Genomic DNA, 13060 nt, shown 5'->3' with positions numbered 1-13060 from the left:
TCTCCGTCTGACTTGGTTCCTCCCCTAATTGTGATGTGGAGCTCAGGAGTGAGTGTGTGTGGGTGCATAAGGGAGGGGCTGCGTGTGTGTGCTGAGCGAAATCTCTTACCAATCACAGGGGTTTCCCCACCCTCCGTGTCTCTGTACTCACGCACAGGGGCAGGGAAAAGTGCAGGGTGAGGAGAGGAGGAGAAGGAGGAGGAGGAGGGAGGAAAAAAAAAAGCTAAGCAGCTTCTGGTTTTGCTTTCAAGCGCGCTGCTGCTGAATCGCCTGCCCCCCTGCACACAAAAGCAGCGTGGCTCACGCATTCTCAAACACTCTTACTCGCGCACACACTGCTGTCACTCTCAGGGAGGAATCACACGCACACACAGCTTTAACCTTACCACCTGGGACTCCAACAAGAGCACCTGCGAGGCAGCCGCTCGAGGAGGTCTACTACTACTGCTTTGCTGGAGGAACTCATCTGAAGAAGAGGCTGCTGTCAGCACTGCCTGCTGGGTGCGTGCGTGGTGAGTGTAACTTTGTGAGAGGACCTCTACCTGTCACAATGTCGGACGAGGAGTGCCGCTCGCCTATCGGCCTGGACTGCTGCAGCTGCTGTCTGGACCTGGCCAACGGCTGCGAGCCCGAGCCAGGACGTCCCGGCCACGCCAGCCTGGGCAGCCCCACCTCCGTCAACCACTTCAGGCAGCTTCGCGACCAGCTGCTTTTCCACAACCTCAACACAGACAAGCTCAACAACATCATGAGGCAGGACTCGCTGGAGTCGGTGGTCCGGGACCCCTGCTACCTGCTCAATGAGGGCATCTGCAACAGCAACATTGACCAGACCATGCTGTCCATCCTCCTCTTCTTCCACAGGTACACCATTCTTACACAACAGTTCTGGAAAACTTCTGACCCTATTGATCCAGAAATGATGCCTCTAGAAACTAGGCTCTTAATCTTCAGGCTTATTGTCTGGAAGCCTCTGAGAATTATTCAGGAAATTTTATGAAACAAGTCTGAATGGATCTGGACCTACCAAGATGTCTTTAGGGTTTAAGAGGTTAGGCATTATTGTATGAATTAGTGTTTTGTTTCAATATTACTATTGTACCACAGTTTTCTTTCAACTAAATCCATAATCTCATATCAAAAAGGCTGTAAGCACAAGCTAACACAGATATTCAGTAATTAGACCTGCTAAGTAACTCAAAGCACAGATTTCTCAATCCATGAATGGAATGCGTCAAGTGATTTGCTTTCTTGTCTGGTTTGAGGGCTTAAGAGAACTTTGGGTGTAAAACTGACAATGTATTGAAGAAAGCAATGTATTGAATTTCCTAGATCCAAAATTTGTTAGCAGCACTGTCTTGCTAGCACATTTTCTGTACATGCACATTACTTTATGGATTTCTCAAACCACATGGAATCTATAAGGCCTTCAACTTTGTTGCACTGAAGAAAGCAATGCACTAAATCTACTTGATTCAGATATGTTACAGTAACAAAATCATCAAAAGACAGCAAACTGAAACACAAAACTTTCTTGATGCAATGTATTTGGAAATGATGTGAACCTTTGAATCAAGTAAATTCAATTTATTATCTTTTTTCTGTGTAGAAAAGGAAAATGCCTTTCAACTTCCACACACACACAGAAATCCATGGAAAAACAGTGTCTATTTGGAGAATGCAGATGTACACTGTTGTCTAAACTGACAGCTGGTAGCATTGCATTCAACATACACTGTCTAACCCCTTTATTGTAGATTCCTCATGCACAAAACACTAATCACAGTGTTGAACTCAATCAATCAGATTTATCCCAAGACCTCAATATAAAGTATGTCACCCAGCCCATGGGGGCAGAATTCCTGGGGGAAGTTTAATTACTGCTCATTTCCTGACAGGATGTGTGTTATGCACCAGAGTTAACACTAAGAACACAGATTAATGCCCTGAAAGCAAGGTTGTGCTTTAATGGCACTCTTTCCTTATACTCATGGTATGTTAGAATAGAGAGAGAAATTGCAAAGCATGCTTCACTTTCAAACTATGCTTTATTTACATGCCAGTCTTAATGGCTGCATGAAGTAGCAATTCCAACATCTGACGTGTGCACGTTCACAAGCTTCAACAGGTGAAGTCTTGGTTCCAAAACAAGGTTCTCTGAGAAGCTCATAAACCTACTTCTAATAATTGACAGACTATATACATAAAGTCAATTGGCAGACGACAAATGCACGCTGACGTGTTGTAACAGATTAAATTGTCAACAACAGATTACACGCAGTTGCCCGCGAGGATTTGGCACCTGTTTGCAATTCAGGATCAAACCAAGAGTGAGGTTTTTTCCGTGAAAACATCCATGCACTCAAAAGCAGAAATCCAACTCTTGTTGACATGAGGACAGCTTGTAAAAACTGATACAGTTTGACATGTTTAGTCTGGGGGGGCAGTTCTGCATGTGAAAAATTAGTCAGATGAAGCCAGGTGAAGTGTTACTTTCTTAAAAATGAAGTTGCCTTTGGAGCAATGCTATAGAATAGAAGAACCACTTTCGGCTTCCTAGGGAACCTTTCAGTGAATGAAGAACTAGTTCTCAGGGACCCCTAGATGGTACACATTTTGCTATGTGTTGGGAGTGGGATTGAGCGTCTGGTGACCGTCTGGGGCTACCTGAGAATCACTGCTTTTTGCAATTGACATGTGAGCAGCCAAACCTTTAAGTAGTTTAAAGAACTTTCACTTAATGTAAAGCTTCTACATCAGTTATAGGTTTTTCCTAGAATTGTAAGGTATAAGCCAAGATCCATTAAGGAACCTGAAGTTTAACAGTGTAGAGGATTCTAGCAAGATGATAATGATGCTAATGGTGCTCTCATTACACAGTACCCTTTGAAATCTATATATCTGAAAATCTGTGCTTTAATGTCAACCTGAAAAAAACATTTATGGTACATACCAACTTGAGTGACGTCAATCAGGTCATAAAGTCATAAAAAGCACATTTTTGTTCCAGGGTCTCTGCTGGCTCTCTGATTTGACGTCATGAACAACTTTGTTCGCTAAGAGACTATCTCAAGCTGCTAATTCAGGGCCTGATAATGACCAAGGCATCAACACTGGAACTGTGAAGCCAGACATGTAGATTATTTTGCTTAGTTGCTTGTGAATGCTATGGAAACTGACTGATTACAATGAACAATTGACAAATTGCAACATAACTGATGGGAACTTCATTACTATCCGGCTAAACTCAGTATTAGTAAACCAGGAGCTAGAGCCCAGTGACATAAAAAGTGTAAGACTAAAGCAAGCACAAATTTATTGCAAGTTAAATTGAATGCTAATTGCTAGCATTGGTACCATGAGTAAAAATGGTAGTGATTTTATCTGCCCATACCTTTTCCTGCACCCTGGTGGTACGAATGGGCAAATATCTGCAATATAAGCTCCCTGTAATAAACCACAGCCCAACACGCGCAATCAGTGTTATCAACACATCATTAATACCTCCTTCAGTGGAATCTTTTTATGGTTGGTATTTTTATAGCTCTAAGTAGATCAGTGATAAAAAGGCTGCGAGTTCATTGTCCATCTCTGGGGCTCTCATTGCTATATTGCATTAAAAGATGCCACTTTGCTTAAAATATATATTAGGACCATCACTTAGTGGTACAGTTAATCTTTAATCCACCTTATCTTGGTATCCTGCCTTTTATACGTGGCTTTGAAAGGTCACAGGCGAGGTTGGATTATCGATTTTGGTTTTATGAGCAGAATTATTGATGTTATGCACAGCAACAGCAGGAGTGTACCCAAACAATGGCGCTTAAGATCATGAGCAGATTTCACAGTCTCACTTCACAAGCAAAAATCATTTGTGTTTCTATCACACCCACCATGCTTCAGTAGTCTTTCCTAGAAAAACTATCAAACAGCCACTGTTAATAAATACCCCAGCGCTTTTCGTCTCTCTATGACCGGAAAGGCAATTGTGCTCAACAGTCCAGCACATTTCAAACACGGATATTCTCTGCTTTATGAGGAATGATATGTTTTTTCCTCTTCATCCTCCTTACATAATATATCATAATTTTATACGTCATTCGCTCCAGAGCAGAAAAATTCACTCCTAGTAGACCTAATTGGTCTCTGTATTTTTTTCCAGGACTGAAACCCTTGATATTTTTGTGAATACAGTGTTATTGATATGACTGAGATAAAAGAGGTGTGTCTTTAATAGATTTGAGGACAGGGAGTAACTGTTTTTCTGGCAGGAGCACCTCCTTTCTGTTGGTCTGTGCGCAAAAGAACTCAGTGACCTTTTTGCTACGAAACAAAAAAAGCCGGAAGAGTTTATTTAATGTGTTAGAAGTCGGCTTAGCGGAGATTTTGATAGGATGTTCACGGTGCTGCCGTTGCACTTGCAGCGCTCTGCAGTGTAGAATACTATGCATGAACTGTAGCTTTTGTGTTGCCTTCATGATCCAGTATCCTCTTTGAGGATTAGCTCTGGATGCAGATGTTGACATAAAATATCACTTGAATCTGGAGATGCATATTGCTGTGCATGCTATGTGTAGGACAGGATTAAAGCTAAAGCCATTGCGTGAGCATGAAACTGATGTATGCAGATCTATCACACTGGCTCAGGTTATAGGTTAGCACTAATTATGACCCCATGTTAGCATATATAATCTCTCTGAAAAGGTAATCGCTGGCATGCGATTAACAAGCACATTCTAAAGCCTAATAAGCTCTATTTATCATGTCTATCACATGAGAAGCAGATAGCAGCCTGCAGATAGCAATGCTGCCACCTTTGCGAACCGAGGTCAGTTTGAGATAAAAATGTGTGGCACTGAACTGTTGAAAAAGCTGCCCTTCAGCTTTGCCGACACTCTCTCTATACTGACCAAAGTATTTGCCTGACAAACACAGCCCAGGCCCAACCGCTGGGCAGAACATTTTGTTCTCCGGCCTCCGTCTCAAGTGTGAGCTTGGCTGTTATTTTCACAGCGTCACTCTTGGTCAGAATATTGAAGGCCCATTACAGCAGTTTAAAAGGCAGCAGCAAGCGTTAAGCAGCGGCAGCTGTGAAAAGAAACACACGGCCACTGGCACACAAAGATAAACGGCTCAGACGGAGTCGTGTCTGCAGCACGGACTGAACAAAAACAGCACGCGCTGAGTCGTGTCTACAACACAAACAAAGCAAAAACAACAGCAGCATGGTGGCACTCTTGGGGACCTATGCTTCGTCTCCAGTGTAAGGGAGGGAGTGGTGTGCAGTAATAGGAGGCATCCCAGACATCACATGTGGAAAGAGGAGCGGGAACACTGTGGACGAGGGCGTAAAAGGCTAATTTCTGCCACATGAGACTGCGCAGTGTTTTCTTCTCATAACTTCGAGCGCCAAGGGTTGGAGCATGGGAATGTGCAAACCCCTTTCGATCTGTGTTGTCTTTCTTTATCTGGCAAAAAAAAAAAAACAACAAACCCTGCTCCTGTTCTTAAAGCTGTGCTTATGCCAGCAGCAGTGCTACAATAGCTCATTTGAAAAGCAGAAATTACTGAAGGATGAGGCACATCTTCATGGATTCTTTTGGAGTCAGCGGGGTATTTCTTGAAAGGAACATGGGCCAGACTGGTTACGTAAATGCTTCTGGGGTCATGGAAGGCGGTTGAGGTTTTGGCTGAGGAACTTCCCTTTGAAAGTTGTTTTGAGAAAAGCAAGCCTGATTCTGCAGGATAGGGTGGAGGAAATCAGCGGCTTTGAGGATCCCAAGCCCTGGATCCTTTGAGGATAAACTCCCTCCTACCTCAGACTCTTTGGCCTATTTGAATGAGGTGGCCACGTCTTGGAAGGAGATCAGCTGAATGCATTTTCACTAGTCATGGAGGCTGCTCCCATCTGTGTCAATAGAAGTAAGGAGTTCTGGGCAAGATCTCTAAAAGTCAAGTGGGTCAGAGGCACAGTGTGAACAGAAGCGCTGAGTCAGGGTGATCCTTCCTCTGAGAAAATGTAATGGTCCTCGTAACTTGAGGACATCCAATATGATCTCATGAAGAATGTGTAGAAATTTGAAAAAAGGGCAGTTTCATATGAAACTAGCCACAAAAAAGCTAGGCACTAGGTGTAATCACTAACTTTTCATATGACTTCGTTCATCCTATAAATTGGGTAATCATAAGCTCCTTCTGGAATATTTGTTAGAAAGTCTGTGTGCTGAAAGTAGTGGATTGTGGTTCAAGCTAAGCCCTAAAAAAGCTAACTGAAAGATGATAAATGAGTTGATGAGGCAGACGCCATGCCAGAATTAATTGCCTATTGTCTTGGGCCCCACATATTTCGCAAATGTTTCTCGCAACCACAAATTCAATACCCAATTTGACAGGTATAATCTTAGTGGATATAATTAGCTAAATCAGGTGGTTGCAGATAAAAGGTGTTGGTCTACACCATTGGCGTCTACCAGTGGGGTTCTAAGAGAGTAGGTAATTTAAAAGGATTAATTTAATTTGCTTTGTCTCAGAAAAATCACTGAATAGATGTAATTTACTTTCATAATAGAAATCATGATACAACTCAGCTGGAACATAATGTGTTGCTCATAATGGGCCAAGAGGTCAATGGGTCTGGATGCGAAATAGCTTCAGTTGAGCTGTCACAATTGGACAATCATGGATAGAGGTGTATGATATCGTTTTAATTGAGCAGCTGAATAGCAGCGTTGTTATGACTAGGTCAGTGGAGGGCTGACAGGGAGCCAGGGGCAGGGGGCCAGCTGAGGCTTTTGTTGCCCAGTATAAGGTGCTCCTATTCACAGAGGCAGGGCTCCAAGCTCTGAATGCCACTGTCTGCAAGGCACACCCAGCAATGGTATTCACAGGAACACCCCAAACACCTGAATGAATATAGAGTTAAGCTAAACTTGATTTCGTTGGTGGACCCAACCCTTGGTAAAGTGTAGGCACTGACTAATCGCAGCCTAATTCACCAGCACTTATGAGTCATACACTGCATCTAAAACAAAAACATCTAAAACACGCTGCTTCAGGGCTTTTCTGTGGAAAAGGGACTAAAGGAGCAGAATGACATTTTTCTTTGCAAGACAAAATGTTCTCTGAGAGAAAAAGCTACGTTGTTCAGTGAGGAACAAAAAAGACCCATGAAGCTCATCCAAAGCGGGAAATTGGTGTACAGGTCAGAGCAATGCTGGCCAGTGGAAATAGCACTGGGTAGCTTATGAAACACATTGGGGTCATGGCTTTCTGGATAGATAAAACAGAGACTCCTTTTTGGGTGGCTTCAGAGATTTTTATCACACAGACAGTGGAAGCCTGATCATGCTCCAGGGAATACCAAGCCAGCCACGATAACATTTGATCCAGAACATGCAGGAATCCCATATCTTGTTCCATGGCTAGTGTAATTAAGCTTGTCAGAATAAATGGGCAGTCTTATTTCATGAAATCTTCTACCTTGACACTACTGTGCTAACTTCTGAATGTGTGCAATTCATGAAGTTGAAAAGCCAAAAAGTCAACAAGTGCAAGTGCTCGGCTCAGAAGATTTGTGGACCAGAGGGAGTTCAGCTTTATCCAAGACATTCTTCGTTATGACCTCAATGGCCTCTGGCAGCAGCCGCCGTGGACTGAAATAGCTCACCTATGCTTTCAGACCTGGCAAAATGTCCTAAAAAGGCCAAAACCCTGCCCTGCCCTGCCCAACCATCAGGAAAAACTCCAGCCACCTTCACTTTTAATATAAAACAATATTGTGAATGAAGTCCCTGACAGAATCAGATCAATTAGGAAGACAGATGGGGTTTAAATTAACTTTCAAGGAACTATGCACACACCCTTCCTATGTAGGGCCACCTATTCATTACCACTTTTTCCTCTGTTGTTTGCCTACATTGTTTGTAGCTACCACAGCATTTGGAATGGTTACCAACCAAGTGTGTTGCATAAGACGTGGTGGACGAGGTTGTCGAGCGCTGGGCTGTGGTGAGGTGCTGGCCCACATTAGTCTTATCTGCTCACACTCAGGCAATGGCATCAATTAAGATAATGCAAGGGCCTGTCAGCAGCAGTTATCCTCCATCAGTGCCATATCACACTTCTGCAGTCTGCAAGCCTGGGCTGATTCATGCAATCAGGGTCTGTTCACCATGACCTAGACACTGCAACTGACAAAGGCTTTTTGACATTATAAACATGGCTGATGCACCACTGAACTGCACAAAGAGGATAATAATATGTACATTGTTTTAAATTTATTTGAAAAGTAAGTCTATTGAAATTGCTGCACTTTTGTTTGCATGACGAATTAACACGTAGAGGTGAAATATGTTCAAAATGAAATAGAATTTGTACTCTATTCTTGTGGTATGATTCAGAATTATGCTTTAAGATACATTCAGTACACAAATGTGAAAACCTATGAGTTTTATTTTGGCCAAAAAAAAAAAAATATGATCATATACCTTAATAGACATAATTTTAATTGATTGTACTAGATTCTAAAAATTGATACATTTGAATTGCCACCTTCAGGTAATTGCATCACAGTGCATTGATGCATTGTTGCACATGCATGTACAGTTGTTCTGGCTGAGCATTTCCTATGTTATCGAGCATGTTATGTAATATTCTGTAACGCAGCATTGCATCTCTCAAACGCATCAATTTGACAGAATTCTTGATTTCTTGATGCATCATCTGAAGGAGTTTTTCTTTATCTTTAAACTGGAAAATTTCCCTCTCAGGACTATTGTGGCGCCACTGTAGGAACCATGTAGGCACGTTTACAACAGATGTAGCAATGGTTAAATGTTTGGCCAGAGTGCCCCTTTAAGTCTAGCTGGACACAAACCAGCACAGAGTGAAGAGTGAATTTAGCGATGAATGCGGAAGGTACCTTTTAGTTGCACCCAGAGTAGTCTTGCTGCAGTCAAAGGCCTGTTGGTACCATGTTTACACTGCTATATAAGATTAACCCCGACAAGTCCTGGCCGATCACAGGCTTGGCCTGAATGGCTCAGAACATTGCGTCCCTGCCTGCGTATCCCACGGGAAAATGTGAATCACTCGGCCATCACAGCTCATCCTTTGTTACGCCGGAGAGCTCCAAATAATGCTTCTCCACAGGCTTGTCCTTTGGCAGCTGGAGGACCATGCCCCTACACACGCACTTGCCCAACAGTTTGTATTCCCACTGCATACCACTGAAACAGTAGGCTCCTACTGGCTTACGTTACCTTACGCTGATGTGCAGGTCATTGTGCGTGCACCGGCTGCTGTAAATTGAGAATACCATGTAAGTATGAAGTGGATTCTTTCTCTCCAAAACAACTCCTTCTCTTGGTAAACATCTCTAAACTCCCTGTTTGGTTCCTTGGCCTCTGATAGGTAATTACAGGAGTTTCATAAAACGCCACTCTCACGTAACGGCTGCAAAAAGACTGTGATTTTCTTCAGTGTATGGTTTGGTCCGAGTTCACTATTAATGATAATTTGTCTGCTGTTCCAGACTCTCAATTATTTTAGGTTTGGCTAATAAAAGCACTCTTATTTGTTTAACATGCTGAAGTTGGGTGAACGAACTTTATCTACCTTAAGTGTGTGTACAAATAAAACATTAGGCAATAATGCTGGCATGCTGTCTTTATGTTCTGATTTTAATCAGAGAGTTGAGAAACTGCACAAGCACCACCCACCTTATCTTGCACAAGGATTTCGATAGCGTTCAGAAATCGACCCTGTTGCAGAAAAACACCTTTGCCATGTGTGCAGAAAAACTGAGTGAGGTTTCTCAAGGCATCACAAGACAAGATGGAGACAGAAAGACTATGCCTTCAGCTTAGTTTGGAGAACAAACTCAGTTGAGTAACTGTGACATAGTGTTGCTGCGACACAGACCTTCCTTAGGTAATTTCGTAAATGATGTTGCTTCAGAAAACACAGCCGTGTACTGATTTACACTCAACATTAAGCTGATATGATTTAAACTTATTATGCCACATATTTCCAGTCAATCAAACAGAGTATATTCTGCATATGCCAACATTAATTAATGTCAACATATTTTCAGTTTATAAATCTAACAGCCAACTTGGGTTATTTTTTGAGTGTATTTAGGGGACATAAATAATTTAAAAGGCTTAACATACAATAAATGTCCAGAAGAAGTCTCTGGTTTGAGGCCTAGACAAACTCCACAGTTAGACGTCCCTGACTCATAGCCCAGTCAAACTCTGCTACTGCAATGCATAGAACTCTCAAGCCAGCTGGGAAAATTCAAAACAAAACAAATCGCAAACATATCACAAACAACACAAAACAAACCCCCAATGTAAAGTGGCAACCAGAAATATACTGTTCTTATATTGGACACGCATAGACGCATCATTGCTTGTGTCTGAATGCAACCTATTCCTCACAGCAATGTTCCAACATTTAGCATCTAAAGCCTTTGCAGAGGAAATGAGGGTGACAAACGCCTGTTTAATACTTTTACAAACTCACAGTCACAATCGTGGTAATTAGGAATGACATGCTTAAGTTGCCTTGCCGTCTTCAGTAATGCATGCTTTTTTGGGCATTTAACAATTTGTCCTTCCCTTCACAGCCAGTTCTCCTATTGCGTTTACCGCAGCTGTGGGAGAATGAGTGCGAGGGCAATGAGAAACTGAAGGCAATTGTTAGGCAACCTTCCTATGGCTTTACAGGAAACTATCAGCCTGTCCTGGAAACACCTTGTTTCATGTCTGTGCCAACTGCCTTCTCCCCTTTCACATATTATTACGTGTTGATTTATTATTTTTTCATTTGCATCTAATTTTCTCTGCCTCTCAAGATTAGTCAACATGAGACATTCAGCCTCTTAAAAAGTCAGTATGGGGTTGTTTGCCCAGTGAAAACCAGATTCAGAAAGAAAAATGACACTTTTAGGCATCTCGTTTGGGGTCGTTTCTGTCCAGCCTGCTGTCGAAAGAGCGCCCTCTGCCAAGTTCTCAGATGCTGTGATTGTCTTTGCTCTTGGCCCAGGTGAAAAGCAGGCTAAATGTGCCAAAAGCACAGGCAAGATGTATCCTGCCTGACCTTCTGCTCCTATGTATTGTTGCCAGAGGTACATGGGTGGCGTTTGCATGGAGCGCTAGCACCTTTGCATGTGCTAGTTCCACTGCTATGATATAAGCACTAATTACTGACTCCATTTAACTAGTTTGTGGCAGCATTCTTTCCACTGAGATGTCATAGAGCAAAATAGCAATGTGGGACAGCCTGCTTGCTAACACGGCAGCAAATGCTAATAGTTAGGCAAATGAATCAACAGAGCGGCTAGGTCTGGTACACAGAACACTACATAAGAGTGCAGCTAAAGCTCTGCCAAGGAACCTGAAAGACTTGAGACTGGAATGTGAAACATGCTGCTTTCTGCCCTGTATAAAACACTGAACAGGTTTCTTTCAGGCAAGCACGCTTAGCTGTAGTCTTTTTCTGAGACCCACCATATACATATACATCTTATTTGTTAGTGAAATTAGCAATTGCACTGCCCAGTTATGAGCAGTTAACTCCTTAACCATTAAAAGTTGTGGTTATTGCTGGAGACTACAGAAGCACGTCATCATTTTATTTCAACTATTTCTCACTCATAGCTCTTTGTTTTAGTACATTAGAGATCAAATTCCTCTAAAACTTCAACTGGATTGTCTATTATGCTAGCTAGCTAGCATATATGCTACACAAGCTTCATTTAAACATTGCATTTTACTCGGACTGAGGGTTTTACAATACTGAATGGTTTGTTATTTGAAGCTGTATCAAACTTGATGCCACTTACAGCTTCTGGAGCTGAATGTTTTTTTTAGTTTGGGTTTACTTTTGTACAGTGCCACATCTGCAGCAAATGATGAGACTAGGCACTCACACCTCTGAGACTCGAGAAAGAGATATTTTACTATGATTTGAATTTGATAGACAACCATCCTCAGACTCAGACTCAAACCTGTCTATACGGAATTTAAATGAATGTAAATGTAAGTAATTTTATTATTATATAATTTGATTCATTTTAACTAATATAGCAAAACAATGGTATTAACTTAACTGCTATGAAATGAAAAGGTTATGTAGTTTCAACAGCAAAGAACTGAAGTGTAGGCCTACATACAGGTCCATGCATGCATGTCCGTCTCAGACTTCTGGAAAGAAAATAAAATAAAAAAAAAACCTGAGAGTGGAAGGAAGCTGCCCACTCGTTGGCCCAGGGTGGGTACTGGGTTTGGGTAAAATAAGGTCATGGAAATTTATAATTGAGGAAGTCTTTGTTCCTGTTCATAATGTATGGCTGTGCTCCATACATAGTACGGCCAAAGGAGTTCCTGTTTTAACACTCCAAGAGTACAATGTTCTTTGTAATCCCACAGTGTTTCACAGAATTGCTACAAAACACATGTCCCAGGAAAGAAAGACATTCTGAGAAATAAGTGTGCATTCTCATTATTACCTGTAGTCAGCCGTTGCGACAAGTGTTTTTTTCCTTCTGATTTGAAGTACTGAGGTGAACATGGTGAAGTCAGTTCCAAGTTCACAGTCAGTTGTGTTTAGATAAGTGAAACATTCATATACTGACAACATTTATTTATAACTAACATTTACTTTCAAGAGTCAGTGAGCCAGTTCACCACTTGTAGCTCCATATAATGCAATTCAGCACAACAGAAATTGAGTTTTTTCACATTTCTAGCTTTTATCAGTGGCTTTGGAAAGCCAAGACATGCAGCCCAACAGCAGGTTTTCATGTCTTAGGTCTAGTATGTTGTTGGCTTTGACTGATTGCGTGCTGAATATAGAGAATGAAAAAAACAACTCATGTCATTGGATCTGTCTGATAGTATCATCTTACTTGTACTTTATTTCCCCATTCAAACTAAAATCACACTTAAAACAGAAAAGAAAGGGCATATATTAGAAATGCTTGGTAAGTAAGTGGAATCTAATATAATACAAAGGGAGTTTAATGTTTTATTGTATTTCTACCTGCTATTGATTA

General features: G+C 41.7%; 1 protein-coding gene across 1 annotated transcript in view; it reads left to right on the top strand.

Annotated features, from left to right (window-relative positions):
• Positions 1 to 224: 224 nt before the first annotated feature.
• Positions 225 to 13060, top strand: part of tsc22d3 (TSC22 domain family, member 3) — a 38527-nt gene continuing 25691 nt past the window's right edge. Inside the window, exon 1 of the mRNA XM_036568551.1 lies at positions 225 to 864. Within this exon, the coding sequence (XP_036424444.1) occupies positions 551 to 864 (314 nt within the window). The 5' untranslated portion in view covers positions 225 to 550. The remainder of the gene's footprint in view (positions 865 to 13060) is intronic.

The sequence above is a fragment of the Colossoma macropomum genome, unplaced genomic scaffold (assembly GCF_904425465.1).
Source record: "Colossoma macropomum unplaced genomic scaffold, Colossoma_macropomum, whole genome shotgun sequence".
Lineage (NCBI taxonomy): Eukaryota > Metazoa > Chordata > Actinopteri > Characiformes > Serrasalmidae > Colossoma > Colossoma macropomum.
The sequence above is the reverse complement of the archived record's forward strand: the minus strand, read 5'-3'. Positions and strand labels throughout refer to the sequence as shown.